General features: G+C 43.1%; 1 protein-coding gene across 10 annotated transcripts in view; it reads left to right on the top strand.

Annotated features, from left to right (window-relative positions):
* The window catches only part of ETV6 (ETS variant transcription factor 6), a 132,150-nt gene that overhangs the window by 84,280 nt on the left and 21,360 nt on the right, over positions 1 to 26,510 (top strand). For all 10 annotated transcript variants that reach the window (XM_038155763.1, XM_038155769.1, XM_038155768.1 and 7 more), the window contains 3 exons: positions 15,821 to 15,985; positions 18,962 to 19,096; positions 23,579 to 24,121. In XM_038155763.1, the coding sequence (XP_038011691.1) occupies positions 15,821 to 15,985; positions 18,962 to 19,096; positions 23,579 to 24,121 (843 nt within the window). The remainder of the gene's footprint in view (positions 1 to 15,820; positions 15,986 to 18,961; positions 19,097 to 23,578; positions 24,122 to 26,510) is intronic.

The raw sequence follows: 26,510 nt of genomic DNA, 5'->3' as shown, positions 1-26,510 counted from the left end.
TTTTTAATACTATAAAAGTAGTGTCTTTAAAACAAGTTCTTCCTATGTCCCATTTTTACTGTTTTTCTAAAATATTCTAAATCGAAATAAAGAGCTTTTAGAACTGGCTATCAAACTGGTTCTTATAACAATTTCTGAAAATTTTGCTTACCCCAAAACCTTTCTTGCTCCAAAATTCAAAGCAGACCTGACAGTAAGTGTTACAAAACCAAAACACAAAAGAGGGCTTGCATCTTGACTGCAGTTGGAAAGCAAATGATTGGATTCATGCAAACCTTGGAATATTGCAAATTTATTCAATTTTATTTTTTCATTGGGTCTGATTTTGTATATTCAAACAAACTTTGTTGGGGTCTCACTATTCTCCCAACTATTGTAAACTCTCACTTTTCCTTTTTCCCCTCAATTACTGCCCATGGAGTTCAAAATGCTGCCTTCTATAGCAAAATCTGTGGTGTTACCCCATCATTTCTGTTTTGCTCAGCTTTCAATAACTGGGAATTTGGGGAAAATACCAATAAATGACATCCTCTTAATAGCTCTGCATGGAGATTACAATCCAAGGAAGCTCTGTGGACAAAAATAGCATTTCTCTCCTGTTTGTGCATTGCCAAGCACACTGGGGTCCTGGTTTATGATTGCAACTGAGACAGTAGAATTATGCAGAGTAATGATGCAGGCCTGTTGAATTAAATGATGAAGGTCATTTGATTTCCATTAGGATTAGCATCTCCTGGCCCTTCACATGGACCTTACAGTATGAGCTGCTGTAGGTAGGGAAATAACTGTGTTCTGTCTTTCTGTACAAACAGGGCACAAGGCCCACTGGTTTAAAGATACTTGATATTTTTAGGTTGCCATGAAAAATAAGGCAAGGGTTTGTTTTGTTAGGAAAAACTTCAAAATGTGTTCAAATTTCAGCATGGTCCTTTCCAGAGTAAAAAAAAAAAAAATCTGGAATTAAGGTGACAAACAAACAGCATGATAAAAATGTGTATTTTAAAGAAAGAATTTGACTAAGAGAAGGACAGGGTTTCCAGCCCTTTCTTTTCCTGGATGGCAGTTATCCAAGTGAGACACCCCTCTAAAATCACTGGAACTGCTCCCAGGAATATGAGTTAAACCATTCAGCTCTCAGTGTCTTGTTTATTACTTAAACAAGACTTAAATTGATGCAATTTGGTATTCATCTTCCTTTCCACTATTTATGAGGGTTGCTTTGCAATTTTGCATTTATCTCAATTTTTACAATGTAAGTATGGATATCACTTACACTTTTATTTAGAATTACTTTTGGTTTGTACAAATGTCAATTGCTAATTTAAAAACAAAAGTAATTAGTAGGCTTTCTTTTAAAAACAGAAAGAAAACACACAGACATTTTGACTGAATCTGAAAGAAGCCTATATAGAGAAAGCAGAATTCTTTTTGCACTAGCAGTACAATTTTCTTTGTTTCACATTGTGTAAGAATAAAGTTACCAAGATATACACCAGCTATTTACCAGAAATGAAATAAATCAGTAAATGTTTAATAGAATGAATATTGCAATTAGCTAATATAAGGATTTCCCAGTGCTTCTCTGGCACATGGAGAACTTACAGAGTGGAGAGAGAAAGAAAAAGAAGAGGAAAAAAATATATGCAAAGTAGGGTTATGCAAATGACCTTATCAGGGCAAGCAAAAGGCCTCTCCACCATGCCTGCCAATTCGGAAATAACAGCTATGGACACACTCAGCTCCCTCTTCCTGAGGAGATGCAGCTTTAGCCTGTGATGTTGGCAACCACACCATGAAAGGAGATTAAAAATTGCCTCCTCTTTTATGTCTTTTTAAGAGGTTGGCAGAGATGTTAAATGAATCCTGGAGAGGGCAAGCACCCTGATGATATCCCAGTACCATTTTTTCAATTTCATATGGGTTCTAGCAAATGAAAGGAACTAAGAAAGCACTAGGCTTTGACAGGGGTACAGAATTAGTCCCAGATTTCTCTCAAGGCATTGGTATCCATCCATCCTGACTTCCAGTTTGAAGGGAGAAGGCAAGAAGAAGCATTACCACTGATTTTCACTGCAGGAGATGCAGACATGCTTTTCAAGTTCGAAAGCCAGTGTTTTCAAAACCTTGGGCAGGCACTAATTGGTCTGTACTTTAACATTCAGCTGGGTGGATTGAATTTTTGGTCAATATGACATATTGGTGAGGATTTTTCATAGCTAGGGTTGGACTCAGTTGTCAGGAGGCAACCAGAGGGTACAGTCAGATGAAGTGGTCAGCTGAATTGTTGACTTTGGGTTGGGTGCACATGCTGAGGGTACATCCAGTGTGTCAATGCTGCTTTATTCAAGTTGCTGCTTCCCAGGCTTAAAAGATAAACCATGTGTGTAGCATTACTTAAGCAAAAGGGTAAAGACTGAAAAGAGCCGGGGGAAAAACAGTAACAGTGCCATGATATATTTTTTTTTGTACAATGCATGCTGCTCACTCCTTGTTTTCCTTCTGATAACACCAAGGCATTTACGTGCAAACAAAAGGTTCCTCTTGCCGAGTCAGCCTCCTCCTCCTCCTCCTTCTCCTTCTCCTCCTCCCACCTGATTCCGTCAGCAGAGTTGCAAAAGCATGACTTGTGACAGTGCTAAATTAATATGGCTGAGCTGACAAGAGAAATCGCCTCTTCACACGTTGTGCACACCTCAGGGGTAGTGGAAATCTAGAAAAAATCCAAAATGAGGCATCACAAAACATTTTGTTAAAATTCAATCACAGTGCTTTCTTTTGAGACTTAATCTTAAAGAGAAAGAGTGTTTCAGGACCTAAATCAACAAATTTGGTCACAGTAGGGAAGACACAATATTGAGCAGGACCAATGGCCATTCCAGCAGCTTTGGAAGAAGATGCAAGAAAGAAATACTGTAATTTATTAAGGAATAAGCCAGTTCACAAATAAACCTTTTCTGAATTTCTACTGTTGGTTATCCAAACACCTGAATAACAAGAGTGTAAATCTTTTCTGAAACTGCATTCACGTCCTCAGAAACTCTGCATGGTCTCAAACGCGGAGGACTCTGTTTTCATGAACATTTAGTACTTGGGTCCATATGCTCTGTGTTTATTATCTGCCAGAGAGGTGTGAGACATTTAGTTTGCAGATTTTCTCAGGGCTTCACGGGAAGTTTTTGACACTTTGCATTCCCTAATGTCATTTTGTGTGAAATTGCTGAAGAAGGCTTCTCCCACTCCTCAAATTGACAATGTGCCCGTGTCTGCATTTCTGCCCCATGCTGTCAGTGCCAAACTGATTGACCCCAGTCACGGGGGTAGGGGGAGGAGGGAATCACATTAGTAAGCAAAGTATTTTAGAAAAGTAGTTTTCCACTTGAAACTTTCATTCAAACTTGTTAAGAAGAAAGAAAAGATGTGGGAATGTCAACTTGCTTTGCACTTATGGGTACCAGTGAGCTTAGTAATTTCTGTAATGTAGGAATTATAAAAGCAGGCATGAAGGGAAAGGCTAAGGCAACCTGAAAAGTTAGGTTAGAAGGTGTCCTTTCTTCAAAATGTGGTTCACCATCCTTTCCTAATGTTTGTGTTTGCTTACGACCTTCTTAATTCTCCAGTCCGTCTTTTTTAAAAATTATGTTCCAAGCTTTGCAAGTTGGTTGTGAATCAGTCTTCCCAGGAGAGCAAAAACTTGAGATGATTTGGAAGCTATGATACAAAAGAATGAAGCAAAACTGGTTTGGACTTTGTAAACTAAGCAAGTTGTGAATCACTGGAAAAATAGAAGAGAAATTACTTCATGGAGACACCTCTGTAGCTCTCCTGCCTTCAATGTCATTGTGATTGTCTGAGTTTTTGTGAGTACAAGTGGTGTGTGAACAGACAGACCTACAAATCTGGATTTCTGCAATAGATAAGATAAAATAATTAGACAAACGTCCTTCACAGGGCTGACTAAAATTTGCCAATATACAGGGGAGCACAGCTAAGACAATTTTAATTAGACAGGTTGGTGAAAAAGCATTTCAGCTTTGTTTTCTCAATATCCACATAATGAAGTATATGAGGACTGCAGTAGTTTCCTGGGGTTGGTTCCTGGGGACATGAGCATGGTATGCACACCATCATGCTGGTACACTGAATCCCTTCCCTCTCCTGTCTGCCCATATTGTAATGTCCTCCAGGCAGGTGCTCCTCCTGCCTCAGTGTTTTATGCTACCTGGCACAACTTTCAGCCATGTAAAGAAGCCATTAGATGTTGTTAAATATTTCTGACAAATGATGCGATTTGATTCTCTTTCCCAGTACTTAAACTTATTTAACCTTATTTAGCCTCACCCCTTCAAAAGGGATGGCACTGTTAGTGGGACTGAGGGGTGAGTTCCTCACTCCTCCCTGCTGTCACAGCTCCTCAGCCCATCCCAGCTCAGCTCTGGGAGCTCCCTGCACACAGTGCCCCTCTCCAAGGACAGGTGTCCCCTTTCCCCTGGCACATTTGCAGTAGTTCTTTGATCACAGCAAGCACAGGGATGGTCTTGCTTCCTGTGGGAAAGGAAGGGTAGGAAGGACAGAAGTCCTGGAGATAGGTTCACTGTTGTCTGTACCAGCACAATAGGATTATGTGGCACTAGGAATTGTGAATCTGGGATGATACCAGTTACCCATCATTACTAGCCTGTAGCCTCTCTCACTGCACCTTTACAGTGGCAAGAAACCCAAAAAGCAGGATGAGACACAGCCTTCTTGTGATTTAGCTCATCCATTTGTTTTCCTTTTCATTCAAAGCTCAATCCTTTACTGGAACTGCATAGGTAAATCATATGCCTCTATTGACATTGCAATCATTTTTCCACTCCTGGAAGCAAGCCTTTCTCAGTGACATCATCCAGATTAAACTCAAGTGATACAGCAAGCCCATGCATTATTTTTCAGTGGAATGACATGTTCTGTAACAATACCAGCTGAAGCATTTTCTCAGTTTTCTGTTACCACATCCAGCTGTTATTCTTTTTGCAATTTGCCACCTCCCTGCCTGTTGTGTTGACCTAACTGTTAGTGCAGTTGTGCTCTTAATTGTGTTCAGAAAGCTGATCTGGCAGAAACCAGTCTACATATGAACATGAGCACAGATTCTCTCTCTCATGAAGAACACAGCTTTGCTCCTCCACCAAAGGCACTGGCACATCAATGTAGTGGCCAGAAAACATGACAAAGTCAACACAGTCACTAAACAGTACATATTGTCCAAGCTGTCACCTAGGAAGAGCTTGTTTGAAGGACACTGTAGTTACTGCAGACACCCCAGCACTGAGATAGAAATGATCCCAAACAGGATCTTGCATGCTGTCCCAAATGATAAAGTTCATTTCTTATCCCTTATAACAGTATTTTCAAGTGGTCCTGAGTAGAAATACTAATGCCTCAACTTCGTATGACTTTCATAGAAATAATAAATGCAAGCCAGTTTTTTTGGGGGGCCCTAATATGAGAAGTTTGTGGGTATGTTGACTAGCTTCAGAGCAAGAAGGAGTTAAATGCTGGAGAGGAAGCAATTCTCAAGATGCAGCAAAGATAATCATGATAATTTATCATCTGATAATCAAAGAGCACACACTTAATTCGTTCTCATTATCAATGTATTTCAAGTACCTCAGTACAAGAGGCCTTTCTGAGCACAAGTTGCACTGGAAGGTTAAAGGGCCCCGTGGAAATGTAATGCAGTTATTTCTCCTGCATGGGTGATGTGTTGTAGTGCAGTTTGAAGTCCATCTCAGTGGCCTCCTTGTCCCCTGAATGTGGTAAAGGACCTCTGGCATCTAGAACTGTTCTTTGAAGCTCTTCACCTTTCTCTAGGACAGCAGTGTCTTCTTGGAGAAATGACTGACAGTTTGTAAGAGCTGTAGGGATTTGGTTCATTAAGGAACCGTCAAGAAATGAAGGTAAATCTGGAGTTTTTAATCATGTCAGAACTCCAGTTTGCAACATCTTGGGAGCGAGAGATATATGCAGCATGCTAAGAGTGGGCTTTTACCTTCAAAGATGAGGTTCAGCACTAAGTACACTGTGCAGGATCCAAAGTTGTAATTTGTACAGTTTCCACCAGTAATTTAATATTTAATGTCACCTGAAGGCAGGTCTTTGCATAAAGCACAGAAGAACTCGTGTGCTGGTGCATTGAAGCAGGCTGTCATAGCCCTCCTGCATTAGGACTCCACAGAGAATGCCTGCATGAGCAAGGCATCCAAAAGCAAAATCAGTTACAGTAAAAGTATGACATACTTTTACCACATGCTGGTGGTAATTTTTTTTTTCTGTGGTGGTTCGCTTAATGATTACAGGCAAAGTAAACCATGGTTCTGGGCTGTGCTGCCAAAATCTGCTTTTACAGTAGCAGCACAAGTGCAGCTGCAGCTCACGAGCCTTGGAGCCCCAGTGCAGAGGAAGCCAGCAGATGACATCTCGCTGTTACGGCATGGACTGTTCTGTAGTGGAGCTGGCCTCACGTTCCCTGGAAACAGCCTGGAAAACGGGCTCTTTGTGTACACACTCACCCCTCCCCAGCTCTCACAGTCACACTTGAGACTTGAGTTAAGAAACAAAGTCCCAGCCAAAATTCCTCAAGGGAAAGGGACCCAACTTCTTCAGGATGTGAGCTTCTGAGAACAAATCTCCCTGTGAGAAAAAGGCAGCTTCTTAATACGGAGGATTATAATGTTGTTGGTGGTGTTTAGTTGATATGTGAAACTGAGATTTCAAAACTTTCCACTTGATTCAGCTGTACAAAAAGGACTTCCTGACCCCTCTCTTACAAAACTCTAGGATCTCTCTAAATTTGCATCCACCGGAAGATCAAGGTGGTGTAGCTGATGGTAGGTTAAAGTGACAAATTGCTGAAAGGAACCATCTTAATTTCAGGCAGCTGTATTTATTGCAGCTAGCAACTATTTCTTCAGTTTTTCAAATCTTTCAGCAGTGTTGATCAGGTTCTTAAACCTGGAGCTTCCAGTTTGCTTAACAGCATTACTGCTGCATAGTGTAAGCATGGTAATAATCTGAGCACTCTGCTCCGTTGTACAGCAATTAGGTAGCAGGCAAAAGACTTAAATAAAACCACATGTAGGTCAAGACTACCAAGATCAATTTATTTCTGATTACTTTCAAATCTTCAACCCCTCAGCCAGAGATCAAGGCCATATTCTGTTAAAAGAAAGAAAGAACATGTATTGACAGTTCCTTCTAATATGGGGTTGGGTTGTTTACCTTAAAATTCCTGTTGCCAGGATGCATCAAATAATTGATACAAGAAGTGGGAAGGTAAAGTAGGTGTAAAGGATGTAAAGATGCTCTGCATGTGTCCAGTTTAAAGAAGAGCAGAGTAGAGTTCCTGGATTTGATCCCTCCGTGTATGGGCAGGCATCCAGTGCCTTTGTGCCTCACATCTGTAAAACAGATATAACAATCTAATTTGTCTGCAGTTGAAAGGCACTGTGTAGTATAAATGTGCAAGTGTTACTAAGTATCAGCAGTGGCCATAGCCAGTGCAGAAAAAATGTAAAGAATGCTTTTTATACATAGAATTTTGACCTGGGTGAAGATTAAATTGGTTTGAAACAATAAAGAGTTGCTGAGAAGAAAATGAAAGTTTTTATAATCCCTTGACTTCTACTGGGAAAACTGTTTGCTTCTGGCAGCATTGTCTCTTGAGCTAGCTACCCTGTGACATTGTCAGGGCTCAGCTGCTCTTGTTTAGGATATAGTTTTTGCACATACAAGGAAAAAAACAACAGAAGACATTTCTTTCAGCTCCTTTTGGAAGGGAGCAGTGAGAGAGTGATGTCTGCTCCATGGACAACAGCCAAGAACTGGTTGAAAAGAAGTCAGGAGTAGATTAAGGCTGTAACAGGGAGCGGATCCAAGCCAGCATTTCCCCCCTCCCCATCCCACTGCCACTGCTGGTGCTGCCCTGGCTGCTGTGGCAGGAATGCCGTGCCGTGGCAGCTGTGGGAGCAGCAGTTCAGTTCAGCCAGGCAGTGTCCTGCTGTCCATGGCTCACCGACCTCTGCTGCACTCTGGCCTTCTCTGAACGTGCTGCCCAGATGGAAAAAGCCAGCCTTCACCCTGCCCTGGAAGGAAAGCTCTTGTCAGGCTTCTAGGAAGGTTTTGCAAACAACGTGAACGGAAGCTGGAGCCGTCTGCGGAGTTCTCGAAAGCTCTTGGACATGGCTCATGGAAGGAGTGCCTAGAAAACGCACTGGTCTTTTCATCACCTCTGTGGTTGCTCACTTCTTTGGTAGCTTTTCCCTTTCAGAACCTAAAATCCAACTTCAACACACAAACCAGCACCATTATCTAGATTGGTTTGTCCTGGCCTGGGTGAATTCTGTTTCAGGCCACAAACTGCCTGTCAGCAGCAGGTAGGCTGCTCCAGCATTGTAATGTTTTCTGTTTCTGACTAATCCCAAAGTGAGGCAGCTCACAGAGGACATCCTGATATCCACTTATTCCATAGGTTTGCTCTGGATGATGCAGTGGAAACAGAAGGGAGACTAGTGGCTGCTGTGGGTCAAATGTGGATCTCAGTTATGAGAAATGCAGCACAGCTGGCCACATTAAACCACTGGGGTTGCACTGGAAGCTTTAGTCTGACATCAGGTACAACTCCAAGGACTTCAGGAATTGGTCAGCAGTGTTTGGGGATTTTTCTGACTTGCTGGGGCCGGGGGTCTTAGACATAGTTGAGTAATTTTGTCTGAGAGAGTTCATTTACTAACTTGTCTCTACATAAAAGGGGTTGGGCATAGAGTGAGAAAGAATATATTCTTCATTTTGAATTCTGTAGTGTGGCTTCAAATTTTGTGGGGTTTTGTATCGGTGACTTCATCTGCCATCGTTAATCAGTGAGCTGTCTCAGCGCAGCAAGCTAATTTAGAGTCCTGCTTGTGCATTTGATCAGCAAATGCAAACCATGTGTAATGTCAGCAGGTCAAGCGAGGTGATGGAACATGGGATTTTCACCTCAGTTCCAGAAAGGGCCATAGTTGCTTCCAGGAAGCTGAGCTTGGCACAGGGTGTGGGCAATTGAAAAGATTTATTTCCCTGTATGAGAGCTCGTGCTAATCGAGCATTTTCCAATCAATATGTTTCTTACAGACTTTCCAAAGGCTGCATTAGGAAAGCAATTTTATTTATTTTCTGACCCCGAAGCCCTGAGGGATTCAGATGTGTCAGCTTCCCAGGGTCTCTGTACAGACAGTGAAAGGAGAGGGGTTGGGCCACAGGGCACCCCACCAGCAAAGTCAGCATGGCAGAAACCCATGGCAGAGCTTTGCTGGGTTGGTTTCTGCAGATGTCTGCACACATGGGGGCCCCAGAGCAGGCACAGTGCACGGAGCATTACCTGCACTTGTGCTCTACCTCTGATACCTTGTTCAACAGGACACCAGGAGAAATAAGCCTGTGCCTTTTATTTCAGATTACTACTGAAAAAGCTGGTTTGCCCTCTGCTCCCAGCAGTGTAGGAGATTCCTCAAAGCCTTGTCATTCTGATTACAGGCACTTTCAGACCTTCTTAAAGAATGTGCAAGTCTCACTTGTGGTCTCTTTTGCTGCCACAACTCCTGTGTTCCCTATCATGTTCCCCAATCATTTTTTCCCTCAACAAGACCTGTAAAGGGGCATTCTTATCTGCTGCCATGCGTTTCCTTTGTACCACTTCATACTCACCTCCCAAATAATTCTCTCTGAGGATTAGCCAGGATTAACCTTTTCTTCATTTTCTACCTTTGCTTATCTCTGGGGCTGGGAAGTGCAGAGCCAGCTCTCTGCTGTAGGATGAGGCAGTCCCTGCAAGCCAGCAGCAATGAATAGCCACTGCTTCTCCACTGCCTGGGTCAAGGGGCACCTGCTGGAGAGAGCAAGTGGTCAGGCACATCACTGCACACAGATTTCTGTCCCGTACTCCTAATAGCAAGTGCACAGACCACCAGCAGTACAGGAGTTACCCTGTGGCAGGGCTACATCTTCCACATGTATGCTAACCCCAGAACAGTCCCTGAGGGCACCTAATTACACTCTCCATCTGCATGGGAATAGCTAGGCATGCCACAGATTTCTGTTACCTCTGAGGAACTGGAAAGACTTTGTGAGAAAGCAAGATCTCTACCCTTCCTGCCTTTGCCTTCCACAGAAGCAATAGTTCTGAAGAGTGGCCAAGCACCCTGCGGGTGCTGGGTGCTTTGGGGAAGTCTCTTGGGTTAAGAGATGGATGCAGCAGCCCCAGCAGAGAAGGTACAGAATTGCTTCCTCAGGAGGACCTCAGTGCCTCAGTTTGGAAAGGCCTTCAGCATGATCCCAGAGCTCAGCACTGCCCTGCTGGGGAGCAGCGTGGTGCTGCTGGTGGTTCTGTCACATCCAAGCACATAGCATCAACAATCAGGGTCTCCAAACAGGGAACCAGAGAGCAGCACACGCAGCACCATGGCAATGTTGAAACAGTATCTTTGAAGCAGCTGTGCAGCAATTTGCACTTCAGAGCTTTTTGGATGTTAACTGGCAAAGCACAATGACACCTCTTTGAGTTTTGGTAATCCGGCATTCCAAACAAAGATGTGGGACGGGAAAGGACTTTAAAAAGTTCCTCTGGCAGAACCTGAGAGAAGGATTTAAATCTAATCATATGCTTTTCTTCCAGACTGTGTTGCCTTTATACAGAAATTAAGACCAAAACACAACCTCATCCACCTCTCCTGCTTAACATACACCATCATATGCAGAGGCACATATTATGCTTTACAGTTAACAGGGAAAAATTTTGGTAATCAATAACAAAGAAAGAGAGCATCAGTTCCTAAAGAGTTACTTGATAGGAGACATTCAAGTGTTCTGAACTTCTCCAGCATCATTTTCCCACTAAAGGCTCACAGTAGCTACAGACTTGAGCCAGCTTCCCTGATGCTGCCAGTGATGATGCATCTGTCCCTGGGTGTTTGGAAACCAGCTGCTGATTTGCATGCACTGGCCCCTTTGCTGTTTGCCCAGCCGTGCTAAGTAGTTTTTGGCGTGGGAGTGTGAACAATTCTATCTGCCCTGCAGAAAGCAGGGATAAATGGGAGGTCTGTCTTTAGCCCCTTCTCACACCATCATCCTGCCTGCCAGGGGGAGGATGGAGAGCATAGCTGAAGTGGAACAAAAAGTGAGACAAAACTTGCTGTGAATGCTGTTTTCCATGTGCGTGCTGTCCTGTGCCCGTGTCCTCATCTCGAAACTAAAGCAGAACAGCAGCTCTCGGTGGCACGGTGCATCACATTCTGCATTGGATTTGTGTCCTCAGATTGTTCCAAAATGAGTCAAGGTGAAAACAGCCTGTGGTACATTATACTTCACATTTTAGGTGTATCTGTTGCATTCACTGAACACAGCAACTCATACTGTAAAATGCTTACTCTGTCTTCCAAACCAACGAAGGGGTTGCTGAGTGCAAGTGCTTTGCAAGGTTTAAGGTTGGCTACATCTGTTCACAAAACAAAGTTGTAACCCCACCAGAAGTCTGTGATCCGGTGAAAATATTGTTGGCTGTGTAGTTCTAAGTGCAAATGTTATATTGCCTGAGCAGAGCACTCTGTTCTTCCGTCCTCAAAGCCTGACCATGCTTCATTTTCCTGAGGGGCTCCCTGTCAGAAGTGAACTCTTCAGAGACCATCAGCCTAAACTGTCCAGCAGACCAGTACATTCCTGTTTGTGCCCATGTCTGTTGGTGCTAACAAGTTCACTGGCTACTTCAAAGTGTAAATTACCCCATCAGTCCCTCTCCATTGTCCTTTGCTTTGCTGCTTGAGCATAGAAAGGAGCAAAGAGGGGATTTCTTCTGCACTCGGGATGGTTACTGGCTTGTGCCCTGCAGTGTGAGAATTGATCCTCCTCATCGTTTATAAGGTCACCAGAGTAGCAGGTGTTAGAACCAGGACTTCAGGTGAGGAGTATGCTGCAGAAGTAGATAATCCATTAAGACACCAGTGCATCAGCCTGCACAGATTTTGCTCCCTGTTTAATGCATCTAAAGCTGTCAGTTTATAAACATGTCAGTAAATTACTGTATTTGAGTGTGCTGGAGGGGGTGCTTGGAAACTGACAGAAGACAGAGAATACGCTGGATCTCATAGAGCCAGATTTTGATGTTTTGCACGGCTTTATCTAACCTGCTTTCAGCTATTGAGTTCAGGAAGTTTTTGTTGTTTATTTTTGCACTACCCAGATAGGGAGACCATGATGGGGACTGCTTGCCAGATTTCAACCAGAGGTGCAGAGGCAGAGATGGGAGCAGAGCCAGGTCTGACTCTTAGGTCAAAATTCACCCTGGGAAGTCCATGGCCACCAAGAGGGCAGGCTGGGAGAAAGGCAGCATCCCCCATGTCTGATCTGCACCTAGTGAAAGCAGCAAAAACTTCACACTGATTTCAGCAGTCGGTTCAACAGGCAAAACTCTGCCCTCGTTTTGCAACACAGCTCTTGTTTTCCTCACTTTATTCTCCTTGGTAAATATCTTTGTTAGTTAAAGACAGTGCTGTTAGCTTCTGCAGAGAATAAAACCAGAGAGATAAAAAGAGCCCATTTTCCTCCACTGTGGGCATGACAATAAAAGAAGATGGAGAGAGGAAAATAAGAAACAGCATCCCAAGAAGAAAAATAGTATAAGTGGGATTAGGTTTTCTTCCATGGACAGTACAGGAAAGCATTTTCATTACCCACTGATAGCAGTGTACACTGTGCTGTAAAATCCCTTCAGCTGCAAAGCCAACCATCTCATGACCTTGTTTTCACAAAACCAACTACTTCTTCTTAAGAAGGGTCAAAGAAGGTGGTATTCAAGTTTAGTAGACGCTGTACTGCTCATGAAAGAATTATTTTTTGAATGACAGTTTCTGAAGCACTTTTTAGCAACACTGCTGTGCACCCCTAGAAAAGCCTCCTGTGACTGAACTGGTTCAACCTCACAAAACAAATGGGCATGTGGTGGGGGCATGTTTTTTTGAGAAACTAACTTCCCAGGAAAGCAGCAGGGCAGGAAGGGAGGGAAGTGAGAGAATAAGAAATCCATCTAGGGAAAAGCAGTTTACTTATTTTATGGCACCTTATGTTTTCCAAACACAATGTAAGTATTTTAATTATGGGGTCACCCCAGGGGTGGAGTGATGTGGCACATCCACCCAGTCAGTTTAGCCATAGCCAAACTGAATTAGACTGGCTGCGTGCTGATTCTCAGTAATTTCAAGCCAAGTGGTCCTAGGTCATATTACTTTGGGGCTTTTCTCACAAGTTTCAGAGGTGCTACTGAAACCCAGCAGAGACCTCATTTGCAGTGTGAAGTGTTGGGTCTGTTTCAGAGCTGCCAGCACAGCTCATGGAGCTTGTCCCAGTCTGTGTAACTTGTTTGGCTGTTGTGGGTCTAGCACTCATCAGTCTAAAGCTCTCTTTGGACACGGTACTTTTGTACTAGTTGAACAGAAGGCAGAAATGTCCTGTCACCTGCAGGTGGGAAGGGTTGATCTGTGTTTGTACAGGGAGTGATTTATTTATTTATTACATTGTTATGTGTAAGGGAGCACACACCTCATGCAGAGGTGCTGGTACAACTCTGTCCGTGTCAGCCTGATTTTCACAGTGTTGTTCTCTTTTGTTTGATGCCTCATCAGGTGAAGTACACATCAGAAGGCCAGTTAGATTTCTATACGACAGTTCTCCTTTGGGCAATTTATTGCTTGCATGGCATGGCAAAGAGGGAGGCAAAAGAAATTACACACGAGCATTTCAAGCACTCCTCAGATGGTCTTGTAAAACCCTTTCATATCTTGTGGTCTGCCTGCATCATGTCTCACTTTTCTCTTTTAGCTGCAACAACAGCCTGGAGTCTGGAGTGTATTTTCTGCAGGTATAGCCCTTTATTCAGCAGAAGATGAACCTCAGTCTGGCATTTTAGATGACAGTTTCCATGTCTCTGAGCAAATCTACACCTCACCCCAGTCCCTTCAAAAATAAAGGTCCTACAGAAAACCCTGACCTCAATAAGCAGACCCTAATTCACAGGGGGAAGAGAATTTGCTTCATAAATAAAAATTAAAGGCTACTACTTGTTTCTGTAGTACATTAGTGTGCTACAGTTGAAAGCTAATGGAAATTCTTGCTATGGCCATGCAGGCATCCCTTCCTTAGGTCAGCTCTGACCCTTTCTCAGGCACAATCTCAATTCCTCTTCTGACAGAGATTCAGTTCTGTATGCAGCTGTGGCTCTGGGACTTTCCAAAGCCGTTGTCTGGGAATCTGGCAAAGCAGCAGAATGCAATTCGCTTCATGTTACCTCTTGCTAAAACAGAAATAAAAGCATTGCCTATCTGTTAAAGCAAAAACCAAACCAAAACAAGAGTGGTACAACTCTCTCGGGCTTCTTTTAGTGCTTGGTAGGAGGAGGGTAATCAGATCTCAGAGAATTGTGTGCCAGGAAGGAAATTTCTTCCCATGTGCAGCGTACAATCAGCCAGGTGCAGTATAAGGAAGGGAGGTTCGTCTTCCTCTGAAGCATAAGGTATTGGCTCCTGCCAGAGGCTGTGTACCAGAGATCTGATCAGATATGGCAAATTTTATGTTCCTATGCACAGTGGGTAAGCTTTGTAGCAAGTCAAACAATGAGTCATCTCACGAGGGGGAAAGGAAAATAAAGCTTTTATCGCCCATTGGATTGGAGATAATCTCTCTACTTGGGTATTAACAGCTCTTCACTGCGCTGCCTTCTCTCCAGGGGAAGGAAGCTATTTTAAATTTGTGTGTAGAGCAGATATTGAATTGTCGTACCTCCCAAGCTTCTCTGCCTGGGCTCAATAAAGGTACCAGGCAAAATGTCTTTGATGGTAATGTGGTTAGGCCTCTGTGAGTAAACACAATAGCCTAGGCTGTATAAACTGTACGAGCTGGCTGGCAGAAAGGGAGTGCCAGATTCTCCTTGGCACCTTGGAAAATCTGCCCCCGGACCAAATATCCCTGCTATTTTACTAAAAAATGGTATACCCTCTTACCTAATGGACCTAGTTACATCGGTAATTTTTGATTGCTATACAGGAAGCACAGGCTAAAGCAGTGCCAAAGGTGGCACAATCTTGGCCCTGGTTTTCCTCCCCAGTGTGGGAATGGCACCTGCTCACGTAATGGCAGCTGGAGAAGGGGTGGGCCTGTGTGAATACACCTCTCAGCAATCCGTGTGCTGATAATCACACTGGTACAGGGCTGTGTTTAAGCTGCCCTTCCTTACTGACCCCATCCCATCCCTGCAGAGAAGCCATGGCTGTCTTGCATTTGACAACTTTTCATTATTCTTGATCCATGAATGTACAAGGGGTGTGAAGAGAGAGCACACCTCTCTTCTGTGAAAGGATACACACCAAGGATGGATGGCACCAATGGATTTCCTGCTGCTTTCTCTGCACATCAGAAGGAGCACATGAAGGAAAATCCTTTTGCCCAGTGGAAACCTGGAGTGAAATAATGTCCTGTGAGCTTTCTTCAGGATGCTGAGTCAGTTCTTGGTTCTCAATATGTCACAGATAAACCAAAGTGCCAAAGTATTTCGCAGCCCAGTGCGAAATAGAGTATTAGAGTAATTAGAGTAATTAGAATTAGAGTAATCCTGTACCAACACGACATTGCTCTCCTACCCTTTCCCCCGAGACTCTGTCAGTTATACTGTGGGGAGAAAGGGGGGATTCAGTGATGTCTGCCTGTGTTCCTGTGCCTTGTCTCCATTTAGTAATAGAACTGTGGTCTCTTTCTGGCCCAGGTTTGCAGCCGATTTACTGGAGCAGGGAGGATGTGGCACAGTGGCTCCGGTGGGCAGAGAAGGAGTTTTCCTTGAGGCCCATTGAGAGCAACAGCTTCGAGATGAACGGCAAAGCTCTGCTGCTCCTGACCAAAGAGGACTTTCGATACAGGTCCCCTCATTCAGGTGAGGATTATTTACAGAAGCTGTGATTGCAAAGAGAGAGGAAGCTGCAGCAAAAGCTGAAGAGGGTCAGAGGAGGAAATGGTCACCTTTGCTGAGGTGGACTGGGAACGGGAGGGTAAAGGGAGGACAGAGACACTTGTATGAGGCAAGGACAAAAAGGACGAAGAGAGAAGGAAATCCTGATACACCTGAGTTGTAGGTATATTTGAATGCAAATTCAAACCCAAACATTCAACCTGTTTGTAGTTAAAACTCCCTGCAGAGCTCCCAGAAAGCAAGCTGCTCTGGCAGCATTTTGTGACTTCCAGCTCTTCCCTGTAAAGGCTTATCTGTTCACAGACCCAGCTACAGCAGCAAGTCAATCAAGTGCTCCAGCCTCTTCAAGCAGCCCGTATTAGCATTTTGCCTCCCAGTTGTCTTGGCTAAGGTGCTGCTAAAAGTGACTGCAAAACTCCTTCCTTGGGGACTTTGCCTCTATTTAATAGCCCCTGTGGGTTTTGCTTTCCTTTACCATATTCTCACATGTGCTGGAGTGCAGCCCTCAGCACAGCACAGACAGGTGTGTGAATCAGTCTGCCTATTGCTCAAATTATGTCATCATTTATTCACGAAGGAGATTTAGAAATGTGTGTGTTGCCTTCCTGTATTTGTATGCCCTGTGGTCTGTCTGCTTCAGTTACACAGTCAGAGTAAGCCTCTACCCTCCTTCGTCAGGGATGTTTAAATATGAGTTGTGAGCTTTGTTTTTTGTGACCACACGAGGTATTCCTGTTAAATATAAAGGCTTGCACTTCAATCACTATAGGTGATTAAAGAGCTTGGACCAAATGGTGACAGAATTGCTGTGAGGAGGCTTCCCGTGCGAGGCTCACAGGGTGCAGGAGTACAGCTGGTGCTGCTGGGATCCAGCTGATAATCAAACTGTGGGTCTGATTGTGCACCAACCTGCTTGGCCACTCTCCACAACCATCCTCCTGCAGAATCTGCCTCACAAACTGTTGCTTATGTTTAGTGTATATAAAGTTTTTTAAGCATGTGCTTCAAATCCAGGATTAATTTTGTATGGAAGAAGAGCCCAAACATTAGTGTCTGTTTGTCACTGTAATGCATTAGTGAGACCTAATGCCTAGAAATGTCTCCTTTTTTATTTTTTTAAATTTTTAAAAATTATTTTTTAAAATAATTTTACACACCACTTGGAGTGTAAAAATTAGCCCTGCTTGAAGCAAAAGGAGTATTGAAAGCAGGGATGTGAGCAAGGACTGCAAGGGACACCTTTATATATGTTGTCTGCAACTCCCCTTCCTGCCTGCAAGTTATATTCCCATTCTTCCCCTTGTGTGCTGTGAGGGCACTTGAAATAAGCAGGATTAAAAATGTTTCTAGGCTGGAAATAGAGTATTCCCAGAAAAGAGCCTTTGACTTACAAAATCTCGCTTTATTCAGAAGGTTAAGCTGAATTTGGAACGAAATAACCCAGCTAAAGGCCTCCTCCCTTGCATTTTGTCTCTTCCTTCCCTCCAGGTATTCCCCACTGATAGTAAACCTTGTGGAGGTTATGTGAGTCAGTCCCTAAAAGTTGAGATAACTGTAGGTGAAGGGACATTAGCTCAGCATTTCCCAGAATTAACTGTACGTGAAATTTAAGAATGTGAAATAATGTTTGCCACAGAGGCATTAAGTTTTTCCAGACTGAGGCCACACGAAAGCTGTATCATTTCCCCTCGTGTTTAAAGCAGGAGAAGGGCATCACTCCCACAGCCCTGCCAAGAAAGGGGCTCACAGCCCCAGCACTGTTCTATTCAGGGCTGCCCCGGGAAGGGAGCGAGGGAGGGAAGGAAGACAGGGAGGAAGGGAGTACAAAACATTTTTCACCATCATAACATTGCTGCATCTGGGTGATGCAGAAATCTCAGCTATTTTATTAGGTAAAAAAAAACCAAACCAAAAACACAGACAGCTTTATGGATGTTTTCACTAGTCTGTCCAGCCAATCAAAAGAGGTACAAATTTTTTACCATATTGCTCCGAGTGTTACAGCACTCATTATTTATGATTATGCCACTCTTGCATTCAATGATGGAAATTATGTGGTAAAATCACTTTTTAGGCTTTCATGTAACTGGGTGCTCAAGGCTTTGTTTTTAATTAGGCTTTCAGATATTGCAATCACCTTTTAAAAATGCCCTAAAGTCACTGCTGAGACAGTAAAAGCAGCCTAGATGTTAAAAATAAAGGAAACTGAGCTATGGAAAGCAGTATGGCTTTAACTGTTTCACATCAAGAAACTCAAGTTGCCTACAGACTAGAATACTGTCAGTTTACAGAGACAAGGGACAAGTGGTACACAGCTTACAATCTCATAGAAACAACTACTAAAAAACCCCATGTCTGAGAAAACTCCCAGAAAATCTAAGGTTTCCTGAGTGAAACTTCACTAACTTTGTGTTCAGATAATATGTAATTGTTGCAGCCTGTTCCTCTGTAATATGAGCAGTGACAAACAAAAGAGCTGGCAGAATGAAAAGAGACTTCCTATCCTGTGATGTGCAATTTCACTTTGAAATGCACAGCCAGTTACACCAGACCAAATGCAAAAGTACCTTATGTGTTTGGTGTAGATGTTGGAATGAGGTCATCCATACAAGATGAAATTTATAAAAGACACAAAATAAGCAGTTAGTCCGCTGGTCTCCTGGATATTGCAGTGTTATGTTCCATTAAGGAAAGATACAACAATTGCGGTGCCAGGGAATGTCGTTCTGTTTTGCCACTGCCACACTCAGAGGTGTGATGTGCCTTTTTTTCCTTTCAGAGAACTTTGCGTAGCAGTGAAATGCAGGATTTTACTGCTAGCATTTTTGGGGTCTGAAAATAGCACCCAGGAGCCATGAATTCATGCATCAGATGGCTAAATGAGTCTTCTCATCAGTTATTTACATTTTCATTTCCTTTTTCCTGCTGTTTGTCTTTCAGGTGATGTTTTGTATGAGCTCCTTCAGCATATCCTGAAGCAAAGGAAAGCTCATGTGCTCTTCACACCCTTCTTCCACCCTGGGAACTCTATCCATGCTCAGCCAGAGGTCATATTGCACCAGAATCATGATGAAGGTAACTCTGTCTCATTCTTACAGGAGCTGCCATTACAGAGGCTAGTAGGAATTATGTCATTTTCTTGCTCCAAAGTTACTTAAATAAAGCTGCTCTCCTCTCTCTGTCTCCACAACTTTGGAGCAATCAAATGGTCTAGTGAGTCAACAAGCCCTTCTCCATTTATCTTCTATTATTTTTGTTCTGTTTCCAAAGCACCTTTAAAAGCTATGTCAGATACAGATTAAAAAGCAGAGCATTTTATTGACCCTATTGATTCATTTTTCCTCACACCCAGTTAGGTAGACAAAGTTGCTTTGTGGACTTTTAGTATCCTGGAGATGCAGCTAAATGCAGTTGTTGGCAGAGCAAGGGAGGGCAGCCTCAGAGGGGAATATCCAGCTCCCAGTCACTTCAGCTGGCAGTCTGTCAGAACATCATTCCAGAGCTCCTGGCACGGAGCCCATCACATTGCTCAGCTGTTGGGCTGGTTGAGCAATTCCTGGTGAGAGAAGTGGGCTTCTGCAGGTTTTCTCTCATTTTTACTATCACAATTGCTTGCTTAGGTCTAGTAGTGTGCACACCTACCATGACTGTCAGAGGTGATGAAAAAAGAATAGTTAAGTTTGTGGAATTGCATATTTGGGCTTCTCCTACTGCAAAATGGAAGTGTGCTTCTTTTCACTAGAAAATTGAGGTTTTCATTTCTTTAAAAATACACATACTGAAGTACTTCTTGGATTTCTTGGGTATATCATAGAAAAATATAAAACTTAAGCTTTTTCAGAGGTCCTTTCGATGAAAGCATCAGGCAGAACAATTTTTTTCAATTAAAAATGAATTCAATTTTCGATTTTAAAAATCTAGGAAAAAGTAGTGTTATTCCTTTTTTGAGTAAAGAGGAGAAGAGAATATAAGTGAGTTAGGATGTCACCCTGGTCTCTGCTAACTGCAGAAAAGGTGTGCTTATTCCATTTGATATGAAGCTATTTCAAGATTCAGCATGGGATTGCAAGAGAAGATTATGGGTGCTGTCAGACCGGTACCAGTTGCCTGTGGCCAGTCTGAGGTAGCCAGAGTCAAATGGCACCAGCAAAACCCCGAGACCAAGCCAACAGCAGGACAGCAGCAGGTGGAAGGAGGACGCTCCAAAGTGTTTCCACACAGCTGTGTAAATATTCCAGGTTAGATGAGGTTCACTTGGCAGAGCTGAGCAAGAGACAGTTGCCCACTGTATTCAGACCATCAGTAAAATCTCAGTCTTTTCCTCAAGCTTGGCCTTTACCCACGAGTGTTCCCATTCTAAATTTCAAACAGAAATCCTAGCTGCTCTCTCAGACACTCCTGCATTTAACATATGGAGCAACTTTGACTAGAGAAGATTTCACAGAGGTGATCAGTTGGCCTTTCATGTGTGTCATTTAAAAAATATGTCTTTTACAATCTAGTGATTAAGAAACAACTTTGATTTCTTCCTTACAATACTCTGGCTGCTGATAGCAGCACTGCTTTTCTCAGAGAACTCTGTGCTATTACTTAAAACTTCTCTTTATAATGACAAAAATTAGTTCTTGGTTTGCTGTGAGAGGAACTTCAAAATAAGCAAAAGAAACTACAGCTTGCCTGCCAGAAGACTGAGCAATCAAAAAATCTCTATTCCAGAAATACAGGCAGGTGAATTTGTTTATTTTGACATTACTTCTTCTTCCTTTTTCACAAAGTCACTTGGGAGAAACTATCACAAGTGAGTTTTCATTTTGCCTCAGCAAAATACAACTTACTTCAAAAAGGAGAATGAATGCGAGGAGCAGAGCTTAACCCAGGCTAACTCACAGACTCTGACATTAGGGACAGATTTTACCCTGGCCCCATTTTGAGAGGTTAAACTTCACAGGTGATGTGTCTTTATTACAGTCTCTCCTTACTGCAGTGATCTTTTCCATTTTCTGGCTCTTTTGCCTGTTTCCTAATGGATTATACTTATGACCTGCTTTTAAATGCTTTCCCTCTAGTGGTTTCTTACTAGGCTTAAACAAAGGGGGTTTGGCTGTTAGAAATCAATTGACTGCAGTTCAGGATATTGGCTTGGAATGGGCTCTGTCCCTGCAGAGGGATGAGCAATGGAAAGTGAATTACCTTCATCTCCAGTGGTCCTTCTGACAGAGCTCTGAGTCACTGGATGGCATGCCATGCAGGGAGCTTACACTGTCATTCCCTGCACTTCTTTCATGGCTAAGCAGAGAGTGCCAATCTTTGGGACTGTCATGCCAGCAATTGCTCACTCCCAGAGTAAGTGCAGCCCCACCCATCCTTGTTTGGATAGGTCAGCAAATTTCCTGGGAGGTGAATTTCCTTTCACAGCTTTGTCTTCAATAAAAGAGTATTGCTCATTTGGAATGAAGATCCAGTGCTGCCTGAAATTATATAGCATATGTGCTCAACTTACAATCACCACATGTGCCAGGAAAATAATGTGATGAGGATTTTATTCTATTCAGGGTCATTTGTGGCAGTCCTGCTTGGAGCTGAGCTGGAATTGTTTTATGGCAGACAGCATCTTTGGCCATGAGGGGATTCTTTTGTTAAGTACTTAAGAAAAAGATCTTGAAGGAAAGTGAATCATTAGTGTGTATCCATTTGGGGTGTTTCCTCTTCCTGCTTTTCCAAGAGTTCCTTGGTCTCTACTTTCTGTCCTGTCTGTCCAGGTTCAGTGTCACCGTGCTTTGGAAGCAGACAGGTAGGAACACCTCTGTCTGAGCCAGCTGATGTTTTCAGAGAGCTTGGTGATAAGCACAGCAGATTTTTTCTACTTTAAAATTAGTTGCTCCCTTCAGCCAAGGCATTAAATAAACAGGACAAACAACAGAATATTCTGGTCTGTATATACAGGCCAAGAATGAGCACAGTGCATTTGAATGTACAGTGATGGGGGTGGATGGTCTGTAGAAAATAGGACACTGCGTGAAATTTGGGAGCTGATTTTCTTTCTGTTGTGGCAAAGAAAGGGGACTTTAAGGAAAGACAGCCACAGAGGGTAGGTACAGTTGTACATTTTTCCTCTTTGATCTTCATTTGGGCTATCCCACATTTGCTGGCCAGGTTGTATTTAAAACTGTTGGGGTTTAAGCGAGAACAATATATAGCTCTGGAGTTCCATGTCCTCCAGCTGTTGCATTGTGAGTATCTTGAACAGCCCTACAAATGCATTTTTCTTGTCTGGGACCACAGGTGTGTTTAATAAGTATTCTAGAGCAATGGAGGTTCTGCCTAAAATTCCAGGTTTTCCTGTAGACTTCAGTGTTCTTGTACAGATGCTATGTCACTGCCTGGCACTACATTTTCTCAGGACTTGAGCTTTTCCTGTTCAGGCCTTTCCCTGGATATGTGCTGATCCATCTCCTGATGCCTGCCTGGGTTCCAGAGCAGCAGGAGCCCTTTAGTCTTCTCCTCAACAGGGTTTTCAAACAGGTATCACTGCCTTGGCAAGAGAGCAAGAGAATCATTTCATATTCAGAGAAAACAGGCAGCCTCAAATAGGCAGCTACTTGTTTCAGTTGTTGACACGTACCCAGAAGTTTCCTTCTCTTATCACCTGAGGCTTTCAACAAACAGCACTGAAATTTGATCCTTGTTTTTTTCTGATAAAAACCTGTTAGTCACTGTAGCTCTGGTGGTACTTTCCTCTTTGTCAGTAGTTTCCCAAGTCAAAATTGATGGCCTTAGCTAACCTGAAAGTCTGCACTGGCAAAAATTTTAATTTTGTGAGAAGATTGTTAGTGATTTATCTCCCTGCTATTGTTAAGTATCACAGTTGGGAAAGTGTGCTCGTGCAAAAGTGTTGCTAGAAGTCCTCCTGCTGAAGACATCTAAGTGCTTATATGGGGAAATCCATCAGTAGACACTACAGACTAAATAAAAGAAGATGAAAATGTCCTTATGAAGATATAATATGCTCTTAAAGTTAAGGCAGGGATAAAATATAGGGTTTTATAAAGAGCTTCCTACCAGTAGGGTTTTTCTAAACAACCCAGTTCATATTTCAGACTGAGTTATTCTCTACCTTGACCTAAGCCTCTACCATCTAAAACTTAATACCCAGTATTTTCCTGGAGACATTTTCCCTTTTTTTCTTTCTCTTCTACCTTAAAGTGCACATCATGGTAATAAGAGGAATGACACAGAAAGACATGAATGGCAGGAGAAAAAATTAAAAAAAATTGTGCAGAAACACACTTTCTTCACAAGTGTTCAGTCAGCTCCTCAAAATGGGATTTCTCTTAGTGTGTTTCCCAAGGAACTGTTTTGACATGGTGGTGGAGGGAGATTGTTTTCACTGTTTGCATTCTGTGTAGAAGCAATAACTATCTGCATTTATGCAGAACTTTACTGAGCATCTGTAGGTCACACAAATAAAAATCATTTGCCAGCTGTCAGCAGTAGATCCTGTACCTTGATCACAATACAGACAATCTGTATTTTGGGGACTTTTTTTTTCCTCCGCAGATAGCTTTGTGCAGAGACCTTCGAGACCATCTGCAGAAGCAATCCACCACAACCCCCCAACCATTGAACTGTTGCATCGCTCGCGGTCACCCATCACCAACAACCACCGTCCGTCGCCCGACCCCGACCAGAGGCCACTGAGGTCCCCCATGGACAGCACCTTCCGTCACCTGTCCCCGGCCGACAGGATGCCAGGCACAAGGCACCCGCATGAGAACAGCCAGCACGAGCCCTATCCTCTCTCAGTGTCCCCGGTAGAAAACAACCACTGCCCGCCTCCTTCCGAGGTGCTCCAGAAGTCTTCCAGCCCTCGCCAGGAGAACACCAGGGTTATCCAGCTGATGCCCAGCCCTATCATGCATCCTTTGATACTGAACCCCAGGCACTCCGATTTCAAACCACCGAGGTTGTCTGATGATGGGCTGCACAGGGACGTCAAGCCCATCAACCTGTCCCACCGAGAAGAGTTAGCTTATATGAACCACATCATGGTGTCTGTCTCCCCTCCCGAGGACCACGCGATGCCAATCGGCAGGATAGCAGGTAAGGGACACTCTGCAGGTTACACCAAAGCCAGTGCTCTTCATTCATAACTAACCGTGCTTTGTTTTAAATGTTCTTTCCTTTTGCTGCTCTGTGACATCAAGAGTTTACTGGCATTGTGCAAGTTTCACTACATCTGTGGCTTAGGCAGTGCAATATTAATAAATGAGTTTCATGACAGGTAAGCAGAGGTGCGGAATGACTTGCCTGTGACCACAGAATGTGTAATTGCTATTGAAACATTTGCATCCTGACACTCACTACCTCTCCACCCACTAGCAATCCATTCATTTCCCAAGATACCTATCTCTGAAGCCTTGTTCTGCAAAGAGAGAATTTTCCAAGAGTTCCATTCACATGAGTGTCCAATCCTCTGGAAATGAAGAACCCCTCTGTCAGTGGTCTTCGAAATAATGCAGTGTCAAGCCCATTATGAAGCTGGCAGGACTAATGAAATACTACCTCAGAGCCCTACTTCATAGCCTCTCCTGGGCTTCTCACATCAGGATTGTCCCTTTTTACAGAAACGAGGTTGGCTTTGTCCCACACAAACCACAGGCATTGTCTCACTTTTGTTATCGTAAATAACTGACATCACAACAGCTGAATCAGGAAGCTGAGGTTACAGAAAATGTTTCTTGTACTCCAAAGGGAACTGTAAATAGGGAGAGGGGGAAGAGGAATCCAACCACTTCAGAAATACGCTGAATGCCCCAGTAACCAATTTCTTTTGAGAGATGCAAATATACACCACACCCAGAAAGATTCCATGCAGTTGTGTCAGCAGTGACCTGATGTGATCCCCAGCTCCTGTGAGGTATTACACATGTCCACAGAGCTACAAACACCTTGTTCTTTTTTGTCCTTACACGCCTTAAATTTGTTACAGATGTGGTGCTGCCTCAGCTTTAATGAGGAAGATTTTCTGTTTTCTTAAGATTTGCCACTTTAAATTCCAAAGATAAGTATCTTACTATCTAGTCAAGATCAAGATCAAGCACAGCAAGGACCATGATCCTTTCACTAACAGAAAGATGAGTTACAGAAATTAATCCTTTGACATTTTTGCCAGGCTGACATTTGTCTCTCTCCTTTTGATTTTTATTACCCACAAAATTCTCAGCAAGTTAATAAATATACTTAAAGTTATGGCAGAGAAAATAACCTACTGGTCGCATCACTGGAGATTTCCTTCCCAGAAAGTGTTGTTGGGAGATCAAGGCAGTTAATTTTTATTTTCCAGAAGAAAAAACCCTAGACTGAAATAAATGTAAGAAAAAATATGGAGAGTATGTGGTGGTGTAATTTTTTTACTTTACTCTTAGGAATTATCTTACATAGTTGGGAATCTTTGGTTTCTGCACGTTGTGCAGTGGCTCCAGTGACACCAGCCCCAGTAATTCCCATTTCCTTTCTATCCCTGTGTTGTTTGCAGGGCAACAGAGCCCAAGCCCTTGGAAATCTGAGCCTAACACAGTTGCTTGGCAAGTATGTGTAGCCATGAAAAATGTTATCCAAAGGCTAAACCTGCAGACTTAGGTGCTTTCACCTGCAGGCCCTGTTTTGGCTGAGACCCACAAGCAAGGGTGGCATACCTGAAATAGCTGGTGAGTTATTTAATGCCAGAAAAACCTGGAGTGTGTTCAAGCATTTGGTTCAGATGAGGGCAGTGTTTTATGGCCCAGGATTGGGGAATTACAGAGCTCATGGTTAGATTGATTAGATTTCTGCTGATAAATTGGCCAGTGTACTTCCATCAGTGCCCAAGTCCTTTAATTGTAAAAGCTCACATGCCTCATTTGCTGTATGGGCACAAGCTACTGCTTCTCTGGTTGGATTGTAATGGCCCCTGAACTGTAGAGACACCCTCTAAAGATCTCACAGCTAATTTAAAGGTGATAAAAACTGGATTACTACCAAGCATTTAGACAGCCCATGCTTCATGCCTGATGTCAACTTCACTGGAGCTGTTGAATTCAATGGCAGCATACTTAGGCCCCCTAGAAAGAAAGTAGCTTTCTCTTGCTTCTCACCCATCTCTCAGCTCTTGCCAATAAGTGTTTTATTTTTTTATGTCATCATAAATGTATTTTTCATCTCTGTGTCCTCACCTTTACTGCCATAGTTAACGTGGAGGTGCTTGAGCAACCATGCTTGCCACTTCAGTGTGAGAGAGACCATGAAAGGTGCGAGACGTGGCTCTTAAACTGCAAATGTACATCAATGCAGAGACCTTCTTCAAAGAGGCTTTTTAGAAATCACTGGCATTACTTCCATTTTCTTGATGAGGATGTGACTGATGGGTTGGGCAATAAAAAGATTTACCAATAGTCCAGTGCCAGACCTAAGTACTCAGCTGTTTACCCTGGTGAGAAGAGCCTTGACTTCC

The sequence above is a fragment of the Motacilla alba genome, chromosome 1A (assembly GCF_015832195.1).
Source record: "Motacilla alba alba isolate MOTALB_02 chromosome 1A, Motacilla_alba_V1.0_pri, whole genome shotgun sequence".
In the NCBI taxonomy this organism is placed as follows: domain Eukaryota; kingdom Metazoa; phylum Chordata; class Aves; order Passeriformes; family Motacillidae; genus Motacilla; species Motacilla alba.
This window is presented reverse-complemented; position numbering and strand designations above follow the sequence as displayed.